Here is a 24,224-nt window from a genome sequence, read left to right as displayed (position 1 = left end):
CAACAAACTCAAAAAAGGATAAATACAAAGAAAACCACACCTAGGTACATCACAGTCAAACTGCTGAAAACCAAAGACCAGAAGGAAATCTTGAAAGCTGCCAGAGAATATATTATAATATGTATATGTTGGGGTTAGGGGGTGAGACAATGAAACAAATGAAATCTGAGGGTTGACTTCTAATTGGAAACAGTGGAGGCCAAAAAGTGATGAAAAGTCTTTAAAGGGCTGACAGAGCTGTCATAGAAGTCTGGTACTGTCAATCCTGAGTTCTCTGTGTTGGTTTGAAACCTCAGGAGTTCCCTGGGTAAAATCTGAAATTGGCCCCCATACACGGAGGACAACAAGAGACCAAAGAAAGAGGCAGATCACTCCAGATTGGCAGGTGGCAGGTTTAATAAGCAAGGGAACTTACATACAAGGTTTGTCTTGGGCGCAGGACAAGTGGTTCTCCACACATGCCTGCCAGAACCCTAAAAGTTTATATAGAGGCCTTATATATAAGGGTTTGGTCCAGATGGTCTCAACAACACCCTACTCTCTCAAGGCTATGTCCTTGAAATGGCTGCCAGTATGGGAAGAGTAGGCAGGATGTACATTCCAAGGACAGGGGAGAGGTAAGGGCCTCCATCCAGTTGCCTGGGTCCAGCTCACAGGTCAACCAGTTGTCACATCCCCTCGATAACCTCCCTCAACACTATGCCAGTGAAAACAACCCTTCAAAAACGAAGGTGAGAAAAAATTCTCTAATTTAATTAATAGAACTGTGCCAATACCAATTCCTGGCTTTGATAATGTACTATGGTTATAAAAGATATTATCATTGGGGGAAGTTGGGTGAATGGTACACTAATACACTGTACTATTTTTTCAAGTTCTTGTGAGCCTAACATTATTTCAAAATGAAAGCTGTTAAGAAACAAAGGTGAAATAAAGACATTTTCCTATCAACAAAAACTGAATTTTTTGCCAACAGACCTGCACTGAAGGAATATTAAAACTTCCTAATTTCTTTAGGAAAGAAGGAAGAATACCAGAAATTGTAACTATGTCAGTAAGTACTAACAACTATGTATTTTTTTCTTTCGTTTTCTTAGTTTCTTAAAAAAATATATAACTGCAAAGTAAAAATTTTAACACTGTATTGTGGGATCTATACCATTTTTTATGTAGTATGTATGAAAACAATAGCACTAAAAACAGAGGTTAAGTAGAACTGTAGTGTTGCAAGGTTCTTATATTTTATGTGAAATAGTACAATTATAACTCTCAGTAGGCTGTGATAAATTAAAGATAAGTACTGTGATCCTTATAACACTGAAAAAAAAATTGCAGAAAGGTATAACTAAAAAGAAAACAGAGCAATTAAAATTCACTACTAAATTCACACACCTAAAAGCCAAAACACTGACAATACCAAATGCTGGCAAGGATATGGAGCAACAGAAATCCTCACTCTCTGTGGTAATGTAAAATGATACAGCCTCTTTGGGAGACAACTGGCAGTTTCCTATAAAATTAAACATAATCTCAACAATACAATATAGCAATCATTGGGTATTTACCCAAGTAAACTGAAAACTATATCCACATAAAAACCCATACACAAATGTTTACTGCAGCTTTATTCACAACTGCTAAAAACTGGGAGCAACCAAGATATCCTTCAACTGGGGAATAAACAGACTGTGGTATACCCATCCAATGCAATACTACTCAGTGATAAACAAGGAATACAGTACTGATTCATGCAAGTACATGGATGAATCTTAAAATGCATTTTGCTAAGTGCAAAAGGTCAGACTCAAAAGGTTACACATTGTATGATTCCATTCATGTAACACTCTGGAAAAGACAAAACTATAGGGACAGAAAACAACAGCAGTAATTATAAGGGGTTGGTGGAGGAGGTATAAATGACTAAAAGGAGACTTACACAGGAAATTTTAGAATGATGGAACTATTCCATACAGTACTAGGGTGGTGAATGAATGACTCTACTCATTTGTTAAATCCCATAGAACTATATACACCATAATGAGTAAACACTAATATAAGTAAACTATAAAAGAAAAAAATTACCCAGGATGTTTGGGGGGGGTACGGGGGCTGACTCTTTATGTTGGAAAATAGTATTTTGATTAGAAATTATAAGGGTAAGAACAAAATGAACTGCACATAAATGCTACACTCTAGATGGTAAATTAGTTTCTCATTTCTGAATTTCTCAATTTTGAAACTGTTTTACATGTGTCCTGGGATGAGCAAAATGGATGGTGGATGGTGGGTGCCAGGTTTCTCAATGTTGGGGAGGTAAGCAAAAAGGAAAGGTAATACTTGGTTAGAGTCAGTTACATCAACATGAACTCTTATTTATATATATATGTAAATATATGTGTATATATAACACACTTGCAGGTGGATAGACGCAGAAACAATTGTAGATATGTGTGTATACACAGACTACTATACACGCATTAACTAGCTCTGTCTGCTGAGAGGGTCTAGAAACAATGACACCTCAGTAACAACAAGCACTCTAGCAGTTGGATCTTGGTTTCTAAATATCTTTCTCCATTAAAAGCAGCCAGGATTTCTTAAAGAAATGGCTATTTTAGGCACTGGGGCAGAGAAAATACAATATGAGCCTGAAGCACCTTATAGTAACAGAAAGTCAAAGAATGCTCAAAAAATAAAAGGATAGGCATATAAAAGGGACTCCTGAGAAAACTCCCAATGGCCAAAGAACAAAACAATTTAAGCAACAAAATAAATAACATACTATTAGATTACTATACAAAGTATAAAATATACATGAGTCCATACTGATATAAACAAATGACTGAGCAAATAAATGGTGAGATGAAACAGATCTTCCTTACAGAAAAAGTCTAAATAATATATGTAGATATCCTTCTGTAGGTCTCCGTTTGAATGCAAGCTGAACTCAGTTGACTCACTTCCAGAGAAGAGAGTATGAAAGAAGAAAAACAGCAATTTTAAAGCAGAGAAACCTGGCAAACACTCACTACCTTAACCCAGTGATCCAGGTTAACATTACTAGTGATGTCATGTGGATATCATGTAACCCCTAAAATGATGTGATGAGAAGGACACTCCACCACTGTGGAAGTCTTTCCAAAAACCCATACCCTCAGGCTAATCATGAGAAAAACATCAAACAAACTCAATTTGAGGAACAGTCAACAAAAATACCTGACCATACCCCCCCCCAAAAGTGTTAAGGTTACAAAGAACAAAGAAAGACTGAGAAACTGACACAGATCAGAAGAGACTGAGGAGACATGACAACTAAGTACAATGTGGTATCCTGAATTGCATCCCTGAACAGAAAAAGAACATTAATAGAAAACTGGTGAAAACTAAATAAAATCTGGTGCATTAATAATAACATACTAATGTTGGTTTCTTAGATTTGATTAATGTACCATGATAATATAACGAATGGTAACAAAACTGGATAAGGAGTTTACAAGAATTCTTTATACTATCTCTGCAAATTTTCTATAAATCTAAAATTATTCCAAATTACTTAAAAAAAGAATACAAAAAAATTTTTTCAAAACACTACCCCAAGCAACTGCAAAATACACATTATCTTCAAGTGCAGATGGGCTATTCACCAAGGTAAACCATATACTGGGCCATAAGACAGGCTTAATAAATTTCAAAAGATCAAAATATTACATAGTGTATTCTCTGACCTCAATGGAATTAAACTGGAAATCAATAACAATGAGATATCTAGAAAAGTCTAAATGTTTGGAATTCTAAAATACACTCATAAGTGAATCATGGCTCAAAGAATGAACCAAAAGGAAAATCAGAAAATATTTTGAATAAAATCCAACATACATTCCTGAAAAAAGACATTCCTTGGCAAACTAGGAATAGAAATTTCTCAACTCAATAAAGGAAATCTACAAAAAAATTCTATAGTTTACAAGATATTTCATGGTGAAAAGGCTGAATGTTTTCCTCCTAAGGTTAGCAACAAGGTAAAATATGTCTGCTCTTACTGCTTCTACTCAACATTTGCACTGGAAGTTGTACCTAGTGCAATAAGGCAAGAAAAAGAAACAAAAGGCATCTGGATTAGAAAGGAAGAAGTAACACTGTTTATATTCACAGAGGACATGATCCTCTAGGTTCAAAATCTGACGGATCCTGCAAAAAAAGCCATTGTACGAAGTGACCTTTACTTCAAGGAAAGTGGCTGATAATATTTGCTGCCAATGATAAAATAGGAGCTTTCAAGCGTAAATTAGAATTTTGAAAAACTTGTACCCACTACCATGAACTCCTTTAGCTTCTAGTTATTTAAAGATTTTTGTGATGAGATCAAAGTTAATATTAATATGTATATATCATTATCTGATATTGTATATGAAATATGTTAACTTTTGGAAGGTCTGAAAAACTCAGCAAACCAATGAACAGCAGATGATGTTATAAAATCATGCATGAGTAAAAGATCCATCCAAAATAGGAAAAAGACCAATGGATTTTAATCTAACAGTATAAAAAGCTTTTTGATATGGTTTCTGATTCCATATTACAAATAACCTTTAAGAAACTACCACTTATTGAGTTTTTGTGTAGTATTAAAAAAAATCTAGGGCTTCCCTGGTGGCGCAGTGGTTGAGAGTCTGCCTGCTGATGCAGGGGACACGGGTTTGTGCCCCGGTCCGGGAAGATCCCACATGCCGCGGAGCAGCTGGGCCCGTGACCATGGCCACTAAGCCTGCGCGTCTGGAGCCTGTGCTCCGCAACGGGAGAGGCCACAACAGTGAGAGGCCCGCGTACCACCAAAAAAAAAAAAAACCTAATACACCTTCCTTTTCTAACTACCTATGTATAAGGTTGAATTTTCTTCCTATATTTCAGCTAAACATACTGCAACAGACTAAATCCTGATGTCTTCTTGTACACACTGCTATATTTAAAATGGATAACCAACAAGGGCCTACTGTATAGCACAGGGAACCCTGCTCAATATTCTATAACAACCTAATTGGGAAAAGAATTGGAAAAAGAATAGATACATGTATATTTATAACTGAATCACTTTGTTATACACCTGAAACTAATACAACATTGTTAATCAACTATATACCAATATAAAATTAAAAGTTAAAAAATAAAATACAAAAAAAAAGTCCTGATGTTTTCTATCAGCCCAGACATTAATGAGATTTGCAAGAATGTAAATCAAAGCTATCCCGAATCTCACTTTTTTTTTGTTTGAAAAATATAGTTATTTCTCTTTAAAAACAGGGTAACTATGTTAACGTAATGGCTTTTTTTAAAGAATTAATAAATACTTTTTAAACTTCTTAGTTTAATTTCTAATATGGTAAATATTAACAGCTATAACCCACATAAACAAAACTTTTTAGAGTCCTCAATAATTATTAAGAGTGTAAAGGAGTCTTGAGAGGACAAATTTTAAGAGTCACTGTGCTAGATGACAGAACAATGTCCTTTAGCAGGCAAGAGATGGGATCTAACATGAAGTAGAGGGACTGACTTTGGATAGGAGCATATATAGTTCATCCATGATAGCAGAAAGGAATTTAGTGCATGTGGGTACAGATATGGGTAGGTGAAAAGACAAGGTGGTAGGGGCAGTGCAACATTACAAGTAACTCACTCCTAAGGCAGTGAAGAAAAGATTCAAGGGCTACATTTTAAAGATACAACATATAAAAGGCTTCAGACTAGCACCTATCATTCATCCCCTCCAAACCTTAGAAAATATCATTAGAAGTGATCAGTGTCAAAAACAAAGGGTATCCTAGCTGGACCACCTGAGTTATTTGCCCAGAGCTTTGAAAAGGAAAAAAGGAAGGAGTATTCTAAGCATGGGAAATGAGATTTGAGAAACAGAAGCAACCAAAGTGCATATTATTAACCTTGTGATTAGAGCAGAATATGAGGCAGAGTGTAGAATGATTTGAGAACAGTCAGGGAAGGTTCGGGTTAGATGGAAGAGAAAACAAAACTGTAGGAAATATTCAGGTTTACCTGTCTACTCCATCCCAGCGATATCCAGGCCAGATATTGAACCTGTTGGGAGGAGGTGCTGGGCCACTGTAGCGAGGTCTCACTAATGACAGGAGAGGGAGAAAAGTTAGTTACCTACGTAATTCAAATCAGAGCTGGATGGCAGTGGGAAAAAATTTTTTTGTACAGAAGTATCTTGAGTTAAATCTAAATTCCCCAGTACAAGAAATCTGAAACCGTATGGGAAAGCCTTCTTTGCACATAGCTATGTATCATCACCCTACTGATTTTCTCTCTTCACGTAAGTCACCTCATTCTCTGAAGATTCCCAGAAGGCTCACCTTTCTTATTCTTGTCCTCCTTGGCCTTATTCTTCTTGATAAGCTTGGCCATGGGGTCCCCCTCTCTTTCTTTTTCTCTCAGCATCCGATCTAGATCTTCATCATCAATATAGCGGGCCAGAGGCTTTTGCATTTCCTTCATTGCATCCTCCACATTTTGTTGCTGCTGCCGGCTCTGTGCAAGCCTAGACAAAAAGAACCAGGAGTGTCTGTTATCCTGTTTAACATTTCCACTCTTACACTGAGATGTACTGCTACACTTGGAGAACCTCCGCTTTCCAGCAGCCTAGGCCAAATACTGAAAAAGGTAAAATTGTTGAATACCAACTGGAAGTGTGGAATATATCAGTATCTTAGGAAGGAGACTGAGGACACTGAATTTCCCATTCCTAAAAACAGCTTTGAAGGCAGAAGAATAGAGAAATGCCTTCCTCCGGTCACTGCAGTCTTGTTTTTCCTTTCAGTGGTTCTCTTACCCTTTTCCCCACTGAGCATACAGCTCATCTCTCTCCGAGTCCTTCTGCGCTTTTCTCCTCTGCTCTAAACGTTCCAGTTTCAAATTCCTCTTACGACCAGACTTATCTCGAAATACGGTTTCAGCATACTGGAATTCAGCTGCAAAGGAAAATTATACTTTTAAAGATAAACACCAGGTATCAAAATCAGAAATAATATTCTAACAGCTGAAATCAACCACTTGGGGTTCTCATGCTAGATAAGAACTTTCACAGCCAGACTACTAGTAGTCCCTACCAACATCTAAGTGCATATTGGTAATGATCCTGAAAATTAATGTTTTTCAAGAAGGAAAAGAACCACTTGGACCCAATGAGAAGTTAAAATAATGCACAAAACCAGAGCTGAAATTTGACAGCAATTACAACTTTTAAATATCAAGTATAATAAGCTACATTAAAAAAAATAAAAGCTACAAGAGCCTCAACTGGTCTCTGCACTTTCACATTTTTACCTTCAAGTGCCATGGTCTCTTGGTCCCGTCTCTCAAGCTCCTGCAGCTCTCGCTGTATGTCAGTTAACACCAACCCAGTTTTAGCCCCAGAATACATGTGTGCAGCCTATGCAATGGAAAAGGGAGCATCCAACATTAATAAGATAATGCAGCAATAGACACCATGGGTATACACAGTTAGGTGTATTTTTGTCTGATAATCAGCAATAACCAAACCAAAAACTCTATGTTTATATTCTTATTACCAACCACAGGATTCACAAAATAGACAAGAAATAAAACTGAATTTCATGGAAACTTAACAGTACTATCAAGCTTACGAGTAAACAGAAACACAAACCAACAATATGCTAAAGGGAAGGCTAAGCATCTGTATTGCTGACTTTACAGCATATAAACCGCACACATGAAGACTCTCAGGTCACCTGATCAGAAACCTCTATCAAGCTCTAAGCCCTCTGGTAGAGATCAACACTGATAAAATATTTCATTTAAATCACAAAGTCAAGCAGACCTAAGATCCTGAAATTGTGGCTATATTTCAGGATAATGACAAGATATAACCAAATCTAAACTTCTTACTAAACTCCACTCTGTATCAAGATAACAAACCAACCCACAATCAATGTATATACTTATATCCCGATATCCTTAAACAATGTGCTAAATTAAATTTGATTAATAGTAAATTGCCCATGGACTAAGCAGATACATAAAAATGTCAAGGAGTCCAGCTGAACACAGACCTCACTCTGTTCCCCAAAAGAGAAGAACCCTACTTCCTGGGCTAGGGACAGGCTGGTCTACCCTACCAGGACCACATGGGCTACAGAGAAACTTACCTGAAACGTCTGTGTTAGAGGAAACGTGCACACCACAGGCTCTATCATTCTCTTTCTTAACCAACTCACTGGAATAACACCTTTTTTAAAATTTTTTTTATTTTTTATTTTTGGCTGCGTTGGGTCTTTGTTGCTGTGTGCAGGCTTTCTGTAATTGCGGCGAGTGGGGGCTACTCTTCATTGCGGTGCCCGGGCTTCTCATTGCAGTGGCTTCTCTTGTTGCGGAGCATGGGCTCTAGGCACGCAGGCTTCAGTAATTGCAGCACGTGGGCTCAGGAGTTGTGGCACACGGGCTTAGTTGCTCCACAGCATGTGGGATCTTCCCGGACCAGGGCCTGAACCCGTGTCCCCTGCATTGGCAGGCGGATTCTTAACCACTGCGCCACCAGGGAAGCTCTGGAATAATACTTCTTTACTAGTACTGGTGTTCTTTACAACACAATTACTCAGGGTTCATGCAGATTTGTTTTGCTAATTCAGGCTTCATCACAGATTTAAAATAATACAAAACACTTACTTCCCAGGCGATATGATTTCTAAAAGTCGTTTTATATTTTAAGTGCCTCTCTTTGAGCTCTGGAGACCTACAGTCCAATTTATAACAGCAGACTGCTTACACTAAATGCTTACTTTGTCCCAGGCACTGTGCTAAGAGCTTTACTTACTGACTCATTTAATTCCCACAAGAACCTTATGAAGTATGTACTACTATTATCCATATTTTAAAGATGAAGAAGCTGAGGCTTAGAGATATTATGTATCTTGCTCAAATCTCACAGATAGTACATATAAGAAGTACGATCCCAATATGTAACCTGTTTGACACAAGGTTCATGCTCCTAACTCCACTCTGTAAACTACATTCTCAGTTTATTCGTAAGAAAATAGGAAGTTTCTGTGGACCTATTAAAATGGGATTCATGGAACTGAGAGGATATAAAGGCAGAAGCTATTTAGGGAATCTGCTATTTGCAAGTTCACCCGGGCTGGGTTAGGTAGTCCTGACTTCAGAGAGAAGAAAAGAGCCCTAGAGGTCCCGTGAGCTAGATTTACTATGCTACTAAGAGTTACCTCTTGCTGCTTTGGCTTGGATCTCTGGGACTTGTACAGAGCTAGAAGACAGGCGTTATCTCTCTCTAAGAGAAGACATGGCTCCTGAAAATTCTTACCTTCTTTCCCAGAGGCTGACTCCTTCGAGGTGGAGACAGGTCAGAATCAGATGATTTGGCCCTCTGTTTCCTCCTTGGTGGAGAGAGGTCAGAATCAGAGTTCCAGTGCCTAGGTCTATTCCGTGGAGGTGACAGATCTGAATCAGAATCCCGGGGCCCTGAACTTTGTTTATGCCGTGGAGGAGAAAGATCTGAGTCAGAGGCTTTCCTACTGTCACTTGGGTAGGAAGAAGCATCCAACATGTGACTCTGATGTCTCCTGGGTGAAGAGCTTGTATGATATTTCCTATGGCTGGGGGAGGAGCCTGGAAATTAAACAGTGAAGTCTTTAATTCCCTTGGCAGAATCTAAAAAATGAATTTGTCAGGCTCATGTTCAATATTCATTTAGTCCTCTTGTGAGGAACTATCACTAACCTAAACACAATTATGAATGACATGGGAGAACAGCAAAGTGAAAGACAACTTTTAAAACCAATAGGCAGGATGTGGGGTTCTATTCCCAAGTTCCTAGTGACTGACTAGCATGTTGAGATCTCAACATACTCATCTGTGCCATATATATATATATATATATATATATATTTTAGGTTATTAATCTGTTTTGAGTTTATTTTTGTGTATGGTGTTAGGGAGTGTTCTAACTTCTTTCTTGTACATGTAGCTGTCCAGTTTTCCCAGCACCACTTATTGAAGACTGTCTTTTTCTCCATTGTGTATCCTCGCCTCCTTTGTCATAGATTAGCTGACCACAGGGTGCGTGGGTTTATCTCTGGGCTTTCTATCCTGTTCCATTGATCTATATTTCTGTTTTTGTGCCAGTACCATATTGTCTTGATTTCTGTAGCTTTGTAGTATAGTCTGAAGTCAGGGAGTCTGATTCCTCCAGCTCCGTTTTTTTCCCTCAAGATTGCTTTGGCTATTCAGGGTCTTTTGTGTCTCCATACAAATTTTAAGATTTTTTGTTCTAGTTCTGTAAAAACTGCCACTGGTAATTTGATAGGGATTGCACTGAATCTGTAGATTGCTTTGGGTAGTACAGTCATTTTCAAAATATTGATTCTACCAATCCAAGAACATGGTATATCTCTCCATCTGTTTGTGTCACCTTTGATTTCTTTCATTAGTGTCTTACAGTTTTCTGAGTACAGGTCTTTGACCTACTTCGGTAGGTTTATTCCTAGGTATTTTATTCTTTTTGTTGCAATGGTGAATGGGATTGTATCCTTAATTTCTCTTCCTGATCTTTCGTTGCTAGTGTATAGGAATGCAAGAGATTTCTGCGCATCAATTTTGTATCCTGCAACTTTACCAAGTTCAATGATTAGCTCTAGTAGTTTTCTGGTGGCATGTTTAGGATTTTCTCTGTATAGTATCAAGTCATCTGCAAACAGTGACAGTTTTACCTCTTCTTTTCCAATGTGTATTCCTTTTATTTCTTTTTCTTCTCTGCTTGCCATGGCTAGGACTTCCAAAACTATGTTGAATAATAGTGGTGAGAGTGGACATCCTTGTCTTGTTCCTGATCTTAGAGGAAATGCTTTCAGTTTTTCACCACTGAGAATGATGTTTGCCGTGGGTTTGTCGTATACGGCCTTTATTATGTTGAGGTAGGTTCTTTCTATGCCCACTTTCTGGAGAGTTTTTATCATAAATGGGTGTGGAATTTTGTCGAAAGCTTTTCCTTCATCTATTGAGATGATCATACAGTTTTCCTCCTTCAATTTGTTAATATGGGGTATCACATTGATTGATTTGCGTAAATTGAAGAATCTTGCATCCCTGGGATAAATCCCACTTGATCGTGGTGTATGTTCCTGTTAATGTGCTGCTGGATTCTGTCTGCTAGTATTCTGTTGAGGATTTTTGCATCTATGTTCATCAGTGATATTGGCCTGTGGTTTTCTTTTTTTGTGACATCCTTGTCTGGTCTTGGTATCAGGGTGATGGTGGCCTTGTAGAATGAGTTTGGGAGTGTTCCTTCCTCTGCAATTTTTTGGAAGAGTTTGAGAAGGATGGGTATTAGCTCTTCTCTAAATGTTTGATAGAATTCACCTGTGAAGCCGTCTGGTCCTGGACTTTTGTTGGAAGATTTTTAATCACAGTTTCAATTTCATTACTTGTGATTGGTCTGTTCATATTTTCTAATTCTTCCTGGTTCAGTATTGGAAGGTTATATACCTTTCTAAGAATTTGTCCACTTCTTCCAGGTTGTCCATTTTATTGGCAGGGAGTAGCCTTGTAGTAGTCTCTTATGATGCTCTGTATTTCTGCGGTGTCCGTTGTAACTTCTTTTTCATTTCTAATTTTATTGATTTGAGTCCTCTCCCTCTTTCTCTTGATGAGTCTGGCTAAAGGTTTATCGATTTTATCTTCTCAAAGAACGAGCTTTTAGTTTTATTGATTTTTGCTATTGTTTTCTTTGTTTCTATTTCATTTATTTCTGCTCTGTTCTTTATGATTTCTTTCCTTCTACTAACATTGGGTTTCGTTTGTTCTTTCTCTAGTTCCTTTAGGTGTAAGGTTAGATTGTTTATTTGAGATTTTTCTTGTTTCCTGAGGTACGATTGCATTGCTATAAACTTCCCTCTTAGAACTGCTTTTGCTGCATCTCATAGGTTTTGGATCGTCGTGTTTTTGTTGTCACTTGTCTCTAGGTATTTTTTGATTTCCTCTTTGATTTCTTCAGTGATCTCTTGGTTTTTTAGTAATGTATTGTTTGCCTCCATGTGTTTGTGTTTTTTACAGTTTTTTCCCTGTAATTTATTTCTAATCTCATAGCATTGTGGTCGGAAAAGATGCTTGATATGATTTCAATTTTCTTAAATTTACTGAGGTTTGATTTGTGACCCAAGATGTGATCTATCCTGGAGACTGTTCCGTGTGCACTTGAGAAGAAAGTGTAATCTGCTGTTTTTGGATGGAATGTCCTATAAATATCAATTAAATCTCTCTGGTCTATTGTGTTATTTAAAGATTGTTATTTCCTTATTAATTTTCTCTCTGGATGATCTGTCCATTGGTGTAAGTGAGGTGTTAAAGTCCCCCACTATTACTGTGTTACAGTCGATTTCCTCTTTTATAACTGTTAGCATTTGCCTAATGTACTGAGGTGCTCCTATGCTGGCTGCATATATATTTATAATTGTTATATCTTTTTCTTGGATTGATCCCTTGATCATTATGTAGTGTCCTTCCTTGTCTCTTGTAACATTCTTTATTTTAAAGTCTACTTTATCTGATATGAGTACTGATACTCCAGCTTTCTTTTGATTTCCATTTGCATAGAATATCTTTTTCCATCCCCTCACTTTCATTCTGTATGTGTCCCTATGTCTGAAGTGGGTCTCTTGTAGACATAGCATATATATGGGTCTTGTTTTTGTATCTATTCAGTGAGCCTGTGTCTTCTGGTTGGAGCATTTAGTCCATTCACATTTAAGGTAATTATCGATATGTATGTTCCTATTACCATTTTCTTAATTGTTTTGGGTTAGTTTTTGTAGGTCCTTTTCTTTTCTTGTGTTTCCCACTTACTGAATGAGATCCTTGCTAGGTAATCTTGGTTGTAGGTTCTTCCCTTTCATCACTTCAAATATATTGTGCCACTCCCTTCTGGCTTGTAGAGTTTCTGCTAAGAAATCAGCTGCTTAACCTTATGGGAGTTCCCTTGTATGTTATTTGTCATTTTTCCCTTGTTGCTTTCAATAATTTTTCTTTGTCTTTAATTTTTGTTAATTTGATTATTCTGTGTCTCGGCATGTTTCTCCTTGGGTTTATCCTGCCTGGGACTCTCTGCACTTCCTGGACTTGGGTGGCTATTTCCTTTCCCATGTTAGGGAAGTTTTCGACTATAATCTCTTCAAATATTTTCTCGGGTCCTTTCTCTCTTCTCCTTCTGTGACCCATATAATGCGAATGTTGTTGCCTTTAATGTCGTCCCAGAGGTCTCGTAGGTTGTCTTCATTTCTTTTCATTCTTTTTTCTTTATTCTGTTCTGCGGCAGTGAATTCCACCATTCTGTCTTCCAGGTCACTTATCCATTCTTCTGCCTCAGTTATTCTGCTATTGATCCCTTCTAGTCTATTTTTCATTTCAGTTATTGTACTGTTCATCTCTGTTTTTGTGTTCTTTAATTCTTCTAGGTGTTTGTTCCTTAATTCTTCTAGGTCTTTGTTAAACATTTCTTCCATCTCCTCGATCTTTGCCTCCATTCTTTTTCCAAGGTCCTGGATCATCTTCACTATCATTATTCTGAAATCTTTTTCTGGAAGGTTGCCTATCTCCACTTCACTTAGTTGTTTTTCTGGGGTTTTATCTTGTTGCTTCATCTGGTACATAGTCCTCTGCCTTTTCATTTTGTCTGTCTTTCTGTGAACGTGCTTTACATTCCACAGGCTGCAGAACTGTAGTTCTTCTTGCTTCTGCTGTCTGCCCTCTGGTGGATGAGGCTATCATCTGTGTCATATTTATCCATACAGAGAGTGGGCAAAAAACAAACTGCACTCAGGTCTCAGTGGTGTGGTGAAACTTAAAACTACCTGGATTATATTCTCATGTCCTCAGACTAAAGTATAAAAATGTATTTGAATTTAAAAATTAAAATAGTACCTAGGGACAAAAGATGGAGTAAACAAATTTCACCACACAGCTGTGAATCGTAGACATAAGCATCACAAATCACCTTCCCCAAAAGCAATCTGCAATACATATCAACAGTCCTAAAAGCACAGAACCCTCTGACCCAATAAATCCATTTCTATTGTACTTAGTTTCCTAGGAAACATATCTACAAGTACTTCAATTCCCCAGAAATCTATCTAGAAGTAGATAAGGAAATAATTCAGAACAGGGCAACAGTTTATGTATAAGGATGTTCATTATAGAATTATAAAAGAAAAGGTTTAGAAATAACCTAAAATGTGCAACATTAGGGAAATGGTTAAGTAAACACCAACATAAATTATATTAACAAAGAGATGTTTTACGACATGGGGAAGATAATGTTAAGTGTAAAACAACAGGCAAGATTACACATGCAATATGTATTTACTGCCTAGACAAGTCTCAACTACATCAGAAATGAAAAGAAAAAAAAAAAGACTAAAAGGACATTGGTTACAACACTAGCAGTGGCTGCCTCTGAATGACAGAATTTTGTATGACCTTTTTCTACATTTCTGCGTTCTATACATGCAACAAACATGTATATAATATCTTTATATGAGGTGGGGAGAATAAACAAAAGGATATATAAATATTTCCTCCCTGCTACTGTAAATTTTTAACTCTCCTCAGCCCAACCTGTCACCACTTCCCTCCAGTTTTTAAAACTTCTCCAAAGCTCCATTCTCATTTCTGAAGATCACAAATACCTAATAAAGCAACTAAAATGTCCAAAAGAAAGTGCCTCAGGAACAAGTGTCTCTCATGGACAATCAAATGCTCACCTTTAGAATCATGCTGCTTACTTCCAAAACGGGATTTTGCTTGCTTTTTCCGTGGAGGAGAGAGTTCCGAGTCATGTTCATACTTGCTGTTCTTTGGGAGTGATAGATGAGAAGGTCCTGGCCCCTTCCGATGTGGAGAAGTTTTACTAGAACTTTCTGGGGCTTTACTGCTTTTGGTTCTGGGCAGTGAATGAGGGACATTAGAAGCCAAGTCAGGGGAATTATGACGGGCCCTCCTGAGCTGTGGTGTGTCCACAGAGTCAAGAGTCCTTCTAGGCTGAGCTGTGTCAGGGGAGCTGTTATGGGCCCTTCTGCGAGGAGAGTTATCTGAGGAATTGTGGTGGGCTCTCCTAGGTGGAGATGGATCTGGTGTGTCATGACGGGCCCTCCTAGGAGATACACCTGAAGAATGACGGTAAGGCTTCCTGATGGGAAAAGGATCTGGTGAATCATGACGGGCCCTCCTTGGGGGAGATGGGTCTGAGTCATGATGGGCCCTCCTGGGGGGAGATGGATCTGGGGAATCATGACAGACCCTCCTAGGAGGAGATGAATCCGGGGTATCGTGACGGACCCTCCTAGGAGATGAATCCGGGGTATCATGACGGACCCTCCTAGGACGCAATGAATCCGGGGTGTCATGACAGACCGTCCTAGGAGGAGATGAATCCAGGGGGTCATGACGGACCCTCCTGGGAGGAGATGAATCCAGGGTGTCATAACAGACCCTTCTAGGAGGAGATGAATCCAGGGTGTCATGACGGACCCGCCTAGAAGGAGATGAATCCGGGGTATCATGACGGGAATGTCTGTGTGAGGGCAGATCTTCACTGTGGCCTAAACAGAAATAGCAAAAAGTCAGATTCCTACAAATGCTCTGTTCACTCCTGTAACCAAAGTTTCAAAAGATGCCCCAGCAGGATACATCTCAAAACTACTCAGAAAGCCCAAAAGGTATGCACAACTCTTACTTAGGGGTAGTAAACCAGCACTCATGTATATCCTAAGAATAATCTCTCATGTTTGCCTAACAAGTCATAAATCTGCAAAGTATTTTAAATGTATTTTTCATGTTACATCTTGTTAGGTAAACAGGGCAGGTATCCTTGCTTTACAGACATGAAAACACAGACTCCAGGAAACTAAGTGATTTCTTACCTAGGGGTCATAGCTACTAAGATGAAGAGATAGGCTAGAACTCCGGCCTTCTAACCCCCAATCCAATGTTCTTCCCAAAACCTTATTTGTACAGAGTTCCCCATCAGAAGCTCCTACTGATATTTAGCCTAGATAATTCACAGTTTGTATCCACTCTTCTTTCAAAAGGCAAATTGACTAAATCTGTGCCACATCAAAATGAAATGCTGTTAACTATTTAATCCCTGCCATTATGCTCTTTATTAGAGTTGGGGAGAGCACCAGAAAGAAAGGATCCGCATTTACTGATCACCTACTGCATGCCCATTATTTATATAGATTATCTCATTTAATTCTCATAACAAGCCTAGGAGATAAACACTGTTATCCCTATTTTATAGATGAAGAAGTTGATACTCAGCAAGATTAAGTAGTTTGCCAAAGTGATCCTGCTAGTAAGTGGTGGAATGAATATCCAAATCCAGATTTGTTTGACTCCAGAGTCCATGTGCAATCTTTGAAAAGGAAAGCATTTGAGACTTTCAATATTCAAAGGCATAACAGAATGAAATGTTTATAGCAAATCAGGACAGTTCCAAAATCCAGTTTCTCTTCCCCCTCTATTTCTCATCACTGAGCTCCCTAAACAAAGAAAATACAAACACAAATAAAAGTTGGGTAGGACCCAATGAATACTTGTTAAATGGATGAATGAAACGAAGTCAGCTCCTTTACTTTGGAGAATAGGATCCTCTGACTGGAATCCACCCCTCAGAGAAAAGTACTGATATCTGTGGGGTACCTGACAGTAAGTCTAATCCACGAGGTTGATAAATTCCATGATATTTATAAAAAGGAAGTAAGGGTCAGAGATCAGTCAGGATATTTCCAGTAACCAATGGGCCAGTGAGGGTGAGGCAAATGAAAAACAACTATGCACGTTTATGTTTGTGTGTGTGTGTGTGTCTCTGTGTGTCACTTCCTAGACCTACAGATATGGAAATCAGAAGATTCTCTCTGAAAAAGATTGTGAAGAAGACTGGAAACACAGCCACACGATAAGGCAGAAAATAATAGATATGAGTGAACAGGATTCTGATAAAATAATACTGATAATAAAGTTTTTATTCATAAAACATAATAATAACGTACTAAAAATTGAGGCAAAGGTGGTCATTAACCAATAGCCAATTGTCACTTTTTTTATGCATTTTTTTCTAATCATAGTTTTAGGATAATTAACCTAAAGGCATAAAGTATAACACAGAAAGAATAAATTCTGTTTAGGAGTTAATTCTTCTACACTCCATATGTGAAAGGGAACAAGCATCAAGGGTAAACAGGAGTTAACTATCAAGAAGCAAGATCCTTCCTTATGTGAGAATGGAACAGAGAGGGTAAAAATCAGCACTCTTCCACTGGCCACACAGAGCCCAAATGACTGCTGGGACCAGGGCTGTGACTCACTGGGACCAAGTATTTCTTAGTCTGTGTCCCTTAGTAAGCAGACCTACCACCAAGTTTTTGGAAAAGGGGAAATGACTGCTAAGCCCCAAGTGATGATTTACCAAAGAGCAGTAGGCTGTAAGAATCAAATACCTATTAGAAATTCAACAAATATGTCTTAATGGCAACTCTTTGTGCTGGGCAGAGGGAATACTAGGGCAAATAAGACTAGGTCTCATTTCTGCTCAGACATAACAAATGTCCTTTACCAAACTCTCAAGAACTCAAAAAATGTTTTAAATAGATAGTTAAATTACTAGCCTAGGGAGAGGGTGTAGAGTGGCAAATGGAGGATAATGTGCTGCAAAATACCAATAATTAAGGGAAGAACAAAGAAAGATTTATTAATACAAAAAGAGAAGATAGAAAACATTGATCCTTGGCCCATACATGTGTCACTTCAACCTGGTAGAGGACAGAGGTTGCTTTAGTCTCCAAATTCTGTTCCTCAGATTCTCATAAACTCCTCCAAATATATACTAAGTGCTCTCCTATTCTGGGCCAGAAAGGAGTGGGTGCTGAAAGACACCCAAATGAGTCACTTCCTGACCTCAGTAACCCTAAAACCAAAATATAAGAAAAAGTGGAATACTTGGTCTCTCAGTTCTCATATCTTACTACCTCTGAATAAGTTCCGAATTCTTTTTCACTATATTTTTCAGGATTGGTGACACACTAAAATAAACTATGCATTCATCTAAAAAGAAAAGTGTAGGATAGAAAAAAAAGGCTTCCCTCAAATCCAACAATACATAAAAAGGATCATACACCATGATCAAGCATGATCAAGTTGGATGCAATCCAAGGTCACAAAGGATGGTTCAACATACACAAATCAAATCAATCAGTGTGATACACCACATTAACAAAAGGAAAGACAGAAACACATGATCGGGCTTCCCTGGTGGTGCAGTGGTTGAGAGTCCGCCTGCCGATACAGGGGACACGGGTTCGTGCCCCGGTCCAGGAAGATCCCACATGCCACGGAGCGGCTGGGCCCGTGAGCCATGGCTGCTGAGCCTGCGCGTCCGGAGCCTGTGCTCCACAATGGGAGAGGCCACAACAGTGAGAGGCCCGCGTACCACAAAAACAAAAATGAAAACAAAAAAAAAAAAACATGATCATTTCAGTAGACAAAGAAAACGCATTTGACAAAATCCAACACCCATTCATGACAAAAACTCTCACCAAAGTGGGTAGAGAGGGGACATATCTCAACATAATAAAAGCCATTTATGACAAACCCATAGCCAACTGTCACTTTTGTTATGCATTTTTTTTCTAATCAGAATTTTAGGATAATTAACCTAAAGGCAGAAAGTATAATACTTTTTTTTTCCTACTATATATCACAGGGAACTATATTCAATATCCTGTAATAAACCATAATGGAAAACAATATAAAAAAGAATGTATATATAATTGAATCACTCTGCTGTACAGGAGGAATTAACACAACACTGTAAATCAACTATACTTCAATTAAAAAAAAAAAAGACACTTCTGAGTAAGAGATGAGTAACCATCAGGAAGAACAATTCAAAAGTTTTACACAGGGCTTCCCTGGTGGTGCAGTGGTTGAGAGTCCGCCTGCCAATGCAGGGGACATGGGTTCGTGCCCCGGTCCAGGAAGATCCCACATGCCGTGGAGCGGCTGGGCCCGTGAGCCATGGCCGCTGAGCCTGCGCGTCCGGAGCCTGTGCTCTGCAGTGGGAGAGGCCACAGCAGTGAGAGGCCCGTGTACCGCAAAAAAAAAAAAAAAAAGTTTTACACAGAGATAATACTTTAAGTAAGAATTATAAAATATAAAAGTCTCTACAAAGGCCCCCCAGGCTATGTAGTTCAAATGTCAAAAGATCTAAAGCTGTCTCCATTCAGTGGGCCTGATTTGTATGAAAAAGCAAATATGCAGTTTTCATGTAAAGAAATAAACATATTGTGTCTTGATGTGAACCAGATAGCAATGCTATTTTGCAGTTCACATTTTCTAGCTCAGCAAATCATTTACACACAGGATTATATTCATATTGAAAAGAATCTTTTGTCTAGGTGATATGATTACCTTTGATAACTGGCACTTACTTCATAGCCAATGGAGCTATAATACCCAACAGTGAAAAACTGAAAGCTTTCCCCCTAAATTCAGGAAAAAGACAAGGATGCTCACTCTCACCACTTCTATTCAACACAGTATTAGAAGTCCTAGCCACAGCAATCAGACAAGAAAAAGAAATAAAACCTATCCAAACTGGAAAGAAAAAATAAAACTGTGACATGATACTCTACATAGACAACCCTAAAGCCACCACACAAAAATGATTAGAACTAATAAATGAATTCAGCAAGATAGCAGGATATAAGATTAATATACAGATATCTGTTGCATTTCTTTTACACTAACAATGAAACATCAGAAAGAGAAGGTAAAAAAAAAATCCTGGTTAAAACAGCATTAAAAAAAAATTACCTGGGCATAAACTTAACCAAGGAGGTGAAAGACCTATATGCTGAAAACTATAAAACACTGACAAAGGAAACTGAAGATGATTCAAAGAAATGGAAAGATATTCTGTGCTCTTAGATTGGAAGAATTAATATTGTTAAAATGGCCATACTACCCAAAGCAATCTACAGATTTAATGCAATCCCTATCGAAGTACCCATGACATTTTTCGTAGAACTAGAACAAGTAATCTTAAAATTTATATCGAACCACAAAAGACCCAGAATTGTGAAAGCAATCCTGAGAAAAAAATAATCAAGCTGGAGGTATAACCCTCCCAGACTTCAAACTATGCTACAAAGCTACAGTAATCAAAGCAGCATGGTACTGGCACAAAAACAGACACACAGATCAATGGAACAGAATAGAGAGCTAGAAATAAACCCACACACCTATGGTCAATTAATCTATGACAAAGGAGGCAAGAATATATAATGGAGAAAAGACAGTCTCTTCAACAAGCGGTGCTGGGAAAACCAGACAGCCAAATGTAAAACAATGAAATTAGAACATTCCCTCACACCATATACAAAGATAAACTCAAATGGTTTAAAGATCTAAATGCAAGACCTAAAACCACAAAACTCCTAGAAGAGAACATAGGTGAAACATTCTTTGACTAAATTGTAGCAATATTTTCTCAGCTCAGTCTCCTTAGGCAAAAGAAATAAAAGCAAAAATAAACAAATGGGACCTAATTACACTTATAAGGTTTTGCACAACAAAGGAAACCATCAACAAAACTAAAAGACAACCTATGGAATAGGAGAAAATATTTGCAAATGATGCGACCAATAAGGTATTAATATCCAAAATACACAAACAGCTCATACAACTCAATATCAAAAAAACAACCCAATCAAAAAATGGGAAGAAGACCTGAATAGACATTTTTCCAAAGAAGACATACAGATGGCTAAAAGGCACATGAAAAGATGCTCAACATCCCTAATTATTAGAGAAATACAAACCAAAACCACAATGATGTATCACCTCACACCTGTCAGAATGGCTATCATCAAAAAGTCTACCAATAACAAATGTTAGAGAGCATGTGGAAAAAGGGAACCCTCCTCCACTGTTGGTGGGAATGTAAATTGGTGCAGCCACTGTGGAAAACAGTATGGAGGCTCCTTAAAAAACTAAAAATAGAACTACCATATGATCCAGCAATTCCACTCCTGGGTATATATCTGGAAACAATAAAAATACTAATTCAAAAACATACATGCACCCCAATGTTCATAGCAGCACTATTTCTATAGCCAAGACATGGAAACAACCCAAGTGTCCGTCAAGAGACTACTGGTTTAAGAAGCTGTGGGATAGACACACACACACACACACACACACACACACACACACACACACCGAAATATTACTCAGCCATAAAAAAGAATGAAATATTGCCACTTGCAGCAACATGGATGGACCTAGAGAATATCATACTAAGTAAGTCAGAAAAAGACAAATATTATATGATATAATTTATATGTGGAATCTAAAAATTAATACAAATGAATCTATATACAAAACAGAAACAGACTCACAGACATAGAAAACAAACTTATGGTTACCAAAGGGTAAGGGGGGAAGGGATAAGTTAGGAATATGGAATTAACAGATACAAACAACTGTACCTAAAATAGATAAGCAACAAGGATTTACTGTATAGCACAGGGAACTATATTCAATATCTTATAATAACCTATAATGGAAAATAATCTGAAAAAAGATATATATATATATATATATATCTGGATCACCTTGCTGTACACCTAGAACTAAAACAATCTTGTAGACTATACTTCAATTAAAAAAGAAAAAAGCCTTCTCCTATAAATGGGAAATTCAGATTTACCTATTGTTGGAACTCACCTCCCAGAAGCTTCCATTTGGCACTGGAACGAAAGGCTTCCATCTGCTTTACCTCTTCTGGCCGCTCATCCACAAACTCAGCCACCTGTGGGAGTGAGAACAATACGTTAAGGAAATCCACAGGATCCAGCCAAGTAACACTGTTGTTGTCTCAAGAACCTGAAGCTACAACTATTCCATTCCTAATAATACAGGGCACACGAAGACCCAAAACGGCCATGAAGAAACAGGTACTGGTCCTCAGTTACATTTGCTCCATAAACATGTGATTAGCACTGGATGGTTTAACTATAGATCTTTCTCTGACTAATCAATTTCCCTCCAGAGGTTAATTTCTTTCATTACATACCTTCTTATTAATGTGCCAGGTATACAACTGCCACTTGTAAGCTAAAAGCTAAACTCCTTTTACCCTTTTACTTTTACATTCAGAGTGAAAACACAGGCAGGTTTCCTGTCATCCTATCATTCATTAAGGGCTTTGGACTCCTTATGAAAACTTTCTTATTGTAGGTAGTCACAATGACAGTTTTTCTAGTATCCAACCAAAAGAAGTCAATAAAATGTACACAGACTCATAGAATTTTTAAGGGATAAGACCATATTTCATATCATCCAAATTCCCAAACAAATTTGGAATCTTCTCTACAGTATACCTGATAAATGATCACTCACATAGTCCCTCCCTGACAGGGAACTAATTCACTGACGTGGAACTCATGTTACAAGGCAGTCCACTGCACTTTGGGGCTAGAAAGTTCTTAGTTTCATTGGACCCATATCTACCTTCCTATAACTTCTTTCCATCCACCCTAGTCCTACCTCTGATGCAACTGATCCCCTTTCCACATGACAGACCTTCAAAGATGGCTGGCATAATAAATTCTAATTACACAGTAGCAACTATGAGCAAGGCACTGTGTTTTGTGCTTTACTTATATTATCTCACTTTATCCTCACAAAAGCCCTGGAAAGAAAGGCTCCACACTACTAAGAGCAAACTATGGCTCAGAGAAGTTAAGTAACTTTCTCAACCTAGCAAGTGGCACAACTGAAACTCAAACCCAGGTTTGAATTCCCCTCTACTTCTTCTCTTCTCCCAAGATCCTACCATCATTCTTCATATAACCTAGTTTTGAGATCTCTCACTGGGCATTAAAAACACAGGCTTTCAAACAAGATGGGGCTTCCCTGGTGGCGCAGTGGTTAAGAATCCGCCTGCCAACGCAGGAGACTCGGGTTCGAGCCCTGGTCCCGGCACATCCCACATGCTGCGGAGCAACTAAGCCCGTGCGCCACAACTACTGAGCCTGTGCTCTAGAGACCACGAGCCACAACTACTGAGCCTGCATGCCACAACTACTGAAGCCCGTGCGCCTAGAGCCCGTGGTCCACAACAAGAGAAGCCACCGCAATGAGAAGCCCGTGCACCACAACAAAGAGTAGCCCCCGCTCGCCGCAACTAGAGAAAAGCCTGCATGCAGCAACAAAGACCCAATGCAGCCCAAAATAAATAAATAAATAAATTTATTTTTAAAAAAACAAGATGAATTGAGATCTAAATTCCCAGCTTTGCCCCTTAATATTTGTATAACCTTTGGCAAATTATGCTCTCTAAGCCTCAATTTCCTCATTTGTAAAAGCAGGATCAAAGGATTGCTATGAGGATTCAACAGATAATTCATGTAAGCTTAGCAGTGCTTGGTACATGGTAAATTACACCTATTAATCTTGTGCTGCCACTATTACTGTGGTTGTCCTAATTATTGGTTGTGATAATCTTGGAGTAACAAAAATGAATTCAATAACCAAGGTCTGTTGTAACAAGCATAGAGTCTAGCAGTGGGGCTAAAGCTTCCTTTATGTAGGTTTTGGGACAATCATAAGAGAAAAAGACAATATTATGAAGGAAAATTAACAGACCTGACTACAAAAAATCAAAATTTTTAAATATCAAAAACTATTATAAATGAAGAGGCAAATGACAAAATATACCTACGGCATGTAAAACAGATAATATATTCCTATTATACAAATATCAAATAAATCAATGAAAAAAATAAAAACTCCAAGTTTCTAAAAAAATGGACAAATACAAGAAATTCATAAAATACAAAAGCCCAATAAACATATGAAAAATCATTCACTTGACTATTTTTTCAAAGAATATGGATACCACTGTTCACCTGCCAAATTGACATAGGTTTGCAGTTGCTTTGTTGATGTGAATAATGTTCCAATATTGATGAAGAAATGGGGAAACTGACATTCCCATACACCTCTAGTGGGAGTGCAAATTCATACCACCTTTTGGAAAGCAATATGGGAAACATCTAAAATGACCATACTCTCTAACCTATTGCTTTCACTTCATAGGAATAAAGAAATAAATGGATTCTTAC

The 24,224-nt window shown here is 38.0% G+C and overlaps 1 protein-coding gene across 2 annotated transcripts in view; it reads right to left on the bottom strand.

Moving 5' to 3' along the window:
- Window positions 1–24,224, bottom strand: part of BUD13 (BUD13 spliceosome associated protein) — a 34,018-nt gene that overhangs the window by 5,837 nt on the left and 3,957 nt on the right. Inside the window, exons 3-9 of one of the 2 annotated variants that reach the window (XM_027082243.1) lie at window positions 21,823–21,907; window positions 14,799–15,635; window positions 9,350–9,654; window positions 7,339–7,444; window positions 6,845–6,983; window positions 6,369–6,553; window positions 6,049–6,130 (exon numbers count right to left, since the gene is read on the bottom strand). In XM_027082243.1, coding sequence (XP_026938044.1) covers window positions 6,049–6,130; window positions 6,369–6,553; window positions 6,845–6,983; window positions 7,339–7,444; window positions 9,350–9,654; window positions 14,799–15,635; window positions 21,823–21,907 — 1,739 coding nt within the window. The remainder of the gene's footprint in view (window positions 1–6,048; window positions 6,131–6,368; window positions 6,554–6,844; window positions 6,984–7,338; window positions 7,445–9,349; window positions 9,655–14,798; window positions 15,636–21,822; window positions 21,908–24,224) is intronic. The other variant, XM_027082244.1, reaches the window with a different exon arrangement.

This window comes from Aethalodelphis obliquidens, unplaced genomic scaffold (assembly GCF_003676395.1).
Source record: "Aethalodelphis obliquidens isolate GAN/ISIS:26980383/991018 unplaced genomic scaffold, ASM367639v1 scaffold46, whole genome shotgun sequence".
In the NCBI taxonomy this organism is placed as follows: domain Eukaryota; kingdom Metazoa; phylum Chordata; class Mammalia; order Artiodactyla; family Delphinidae; genus Aethalodelphis; species Aethalodelphis obliquidens.
The sequence above is the reverse complement of the archived record's forward strand: the minus strand, read 5'-3'. Positions and strand labels throughout refer to the sequence as shown.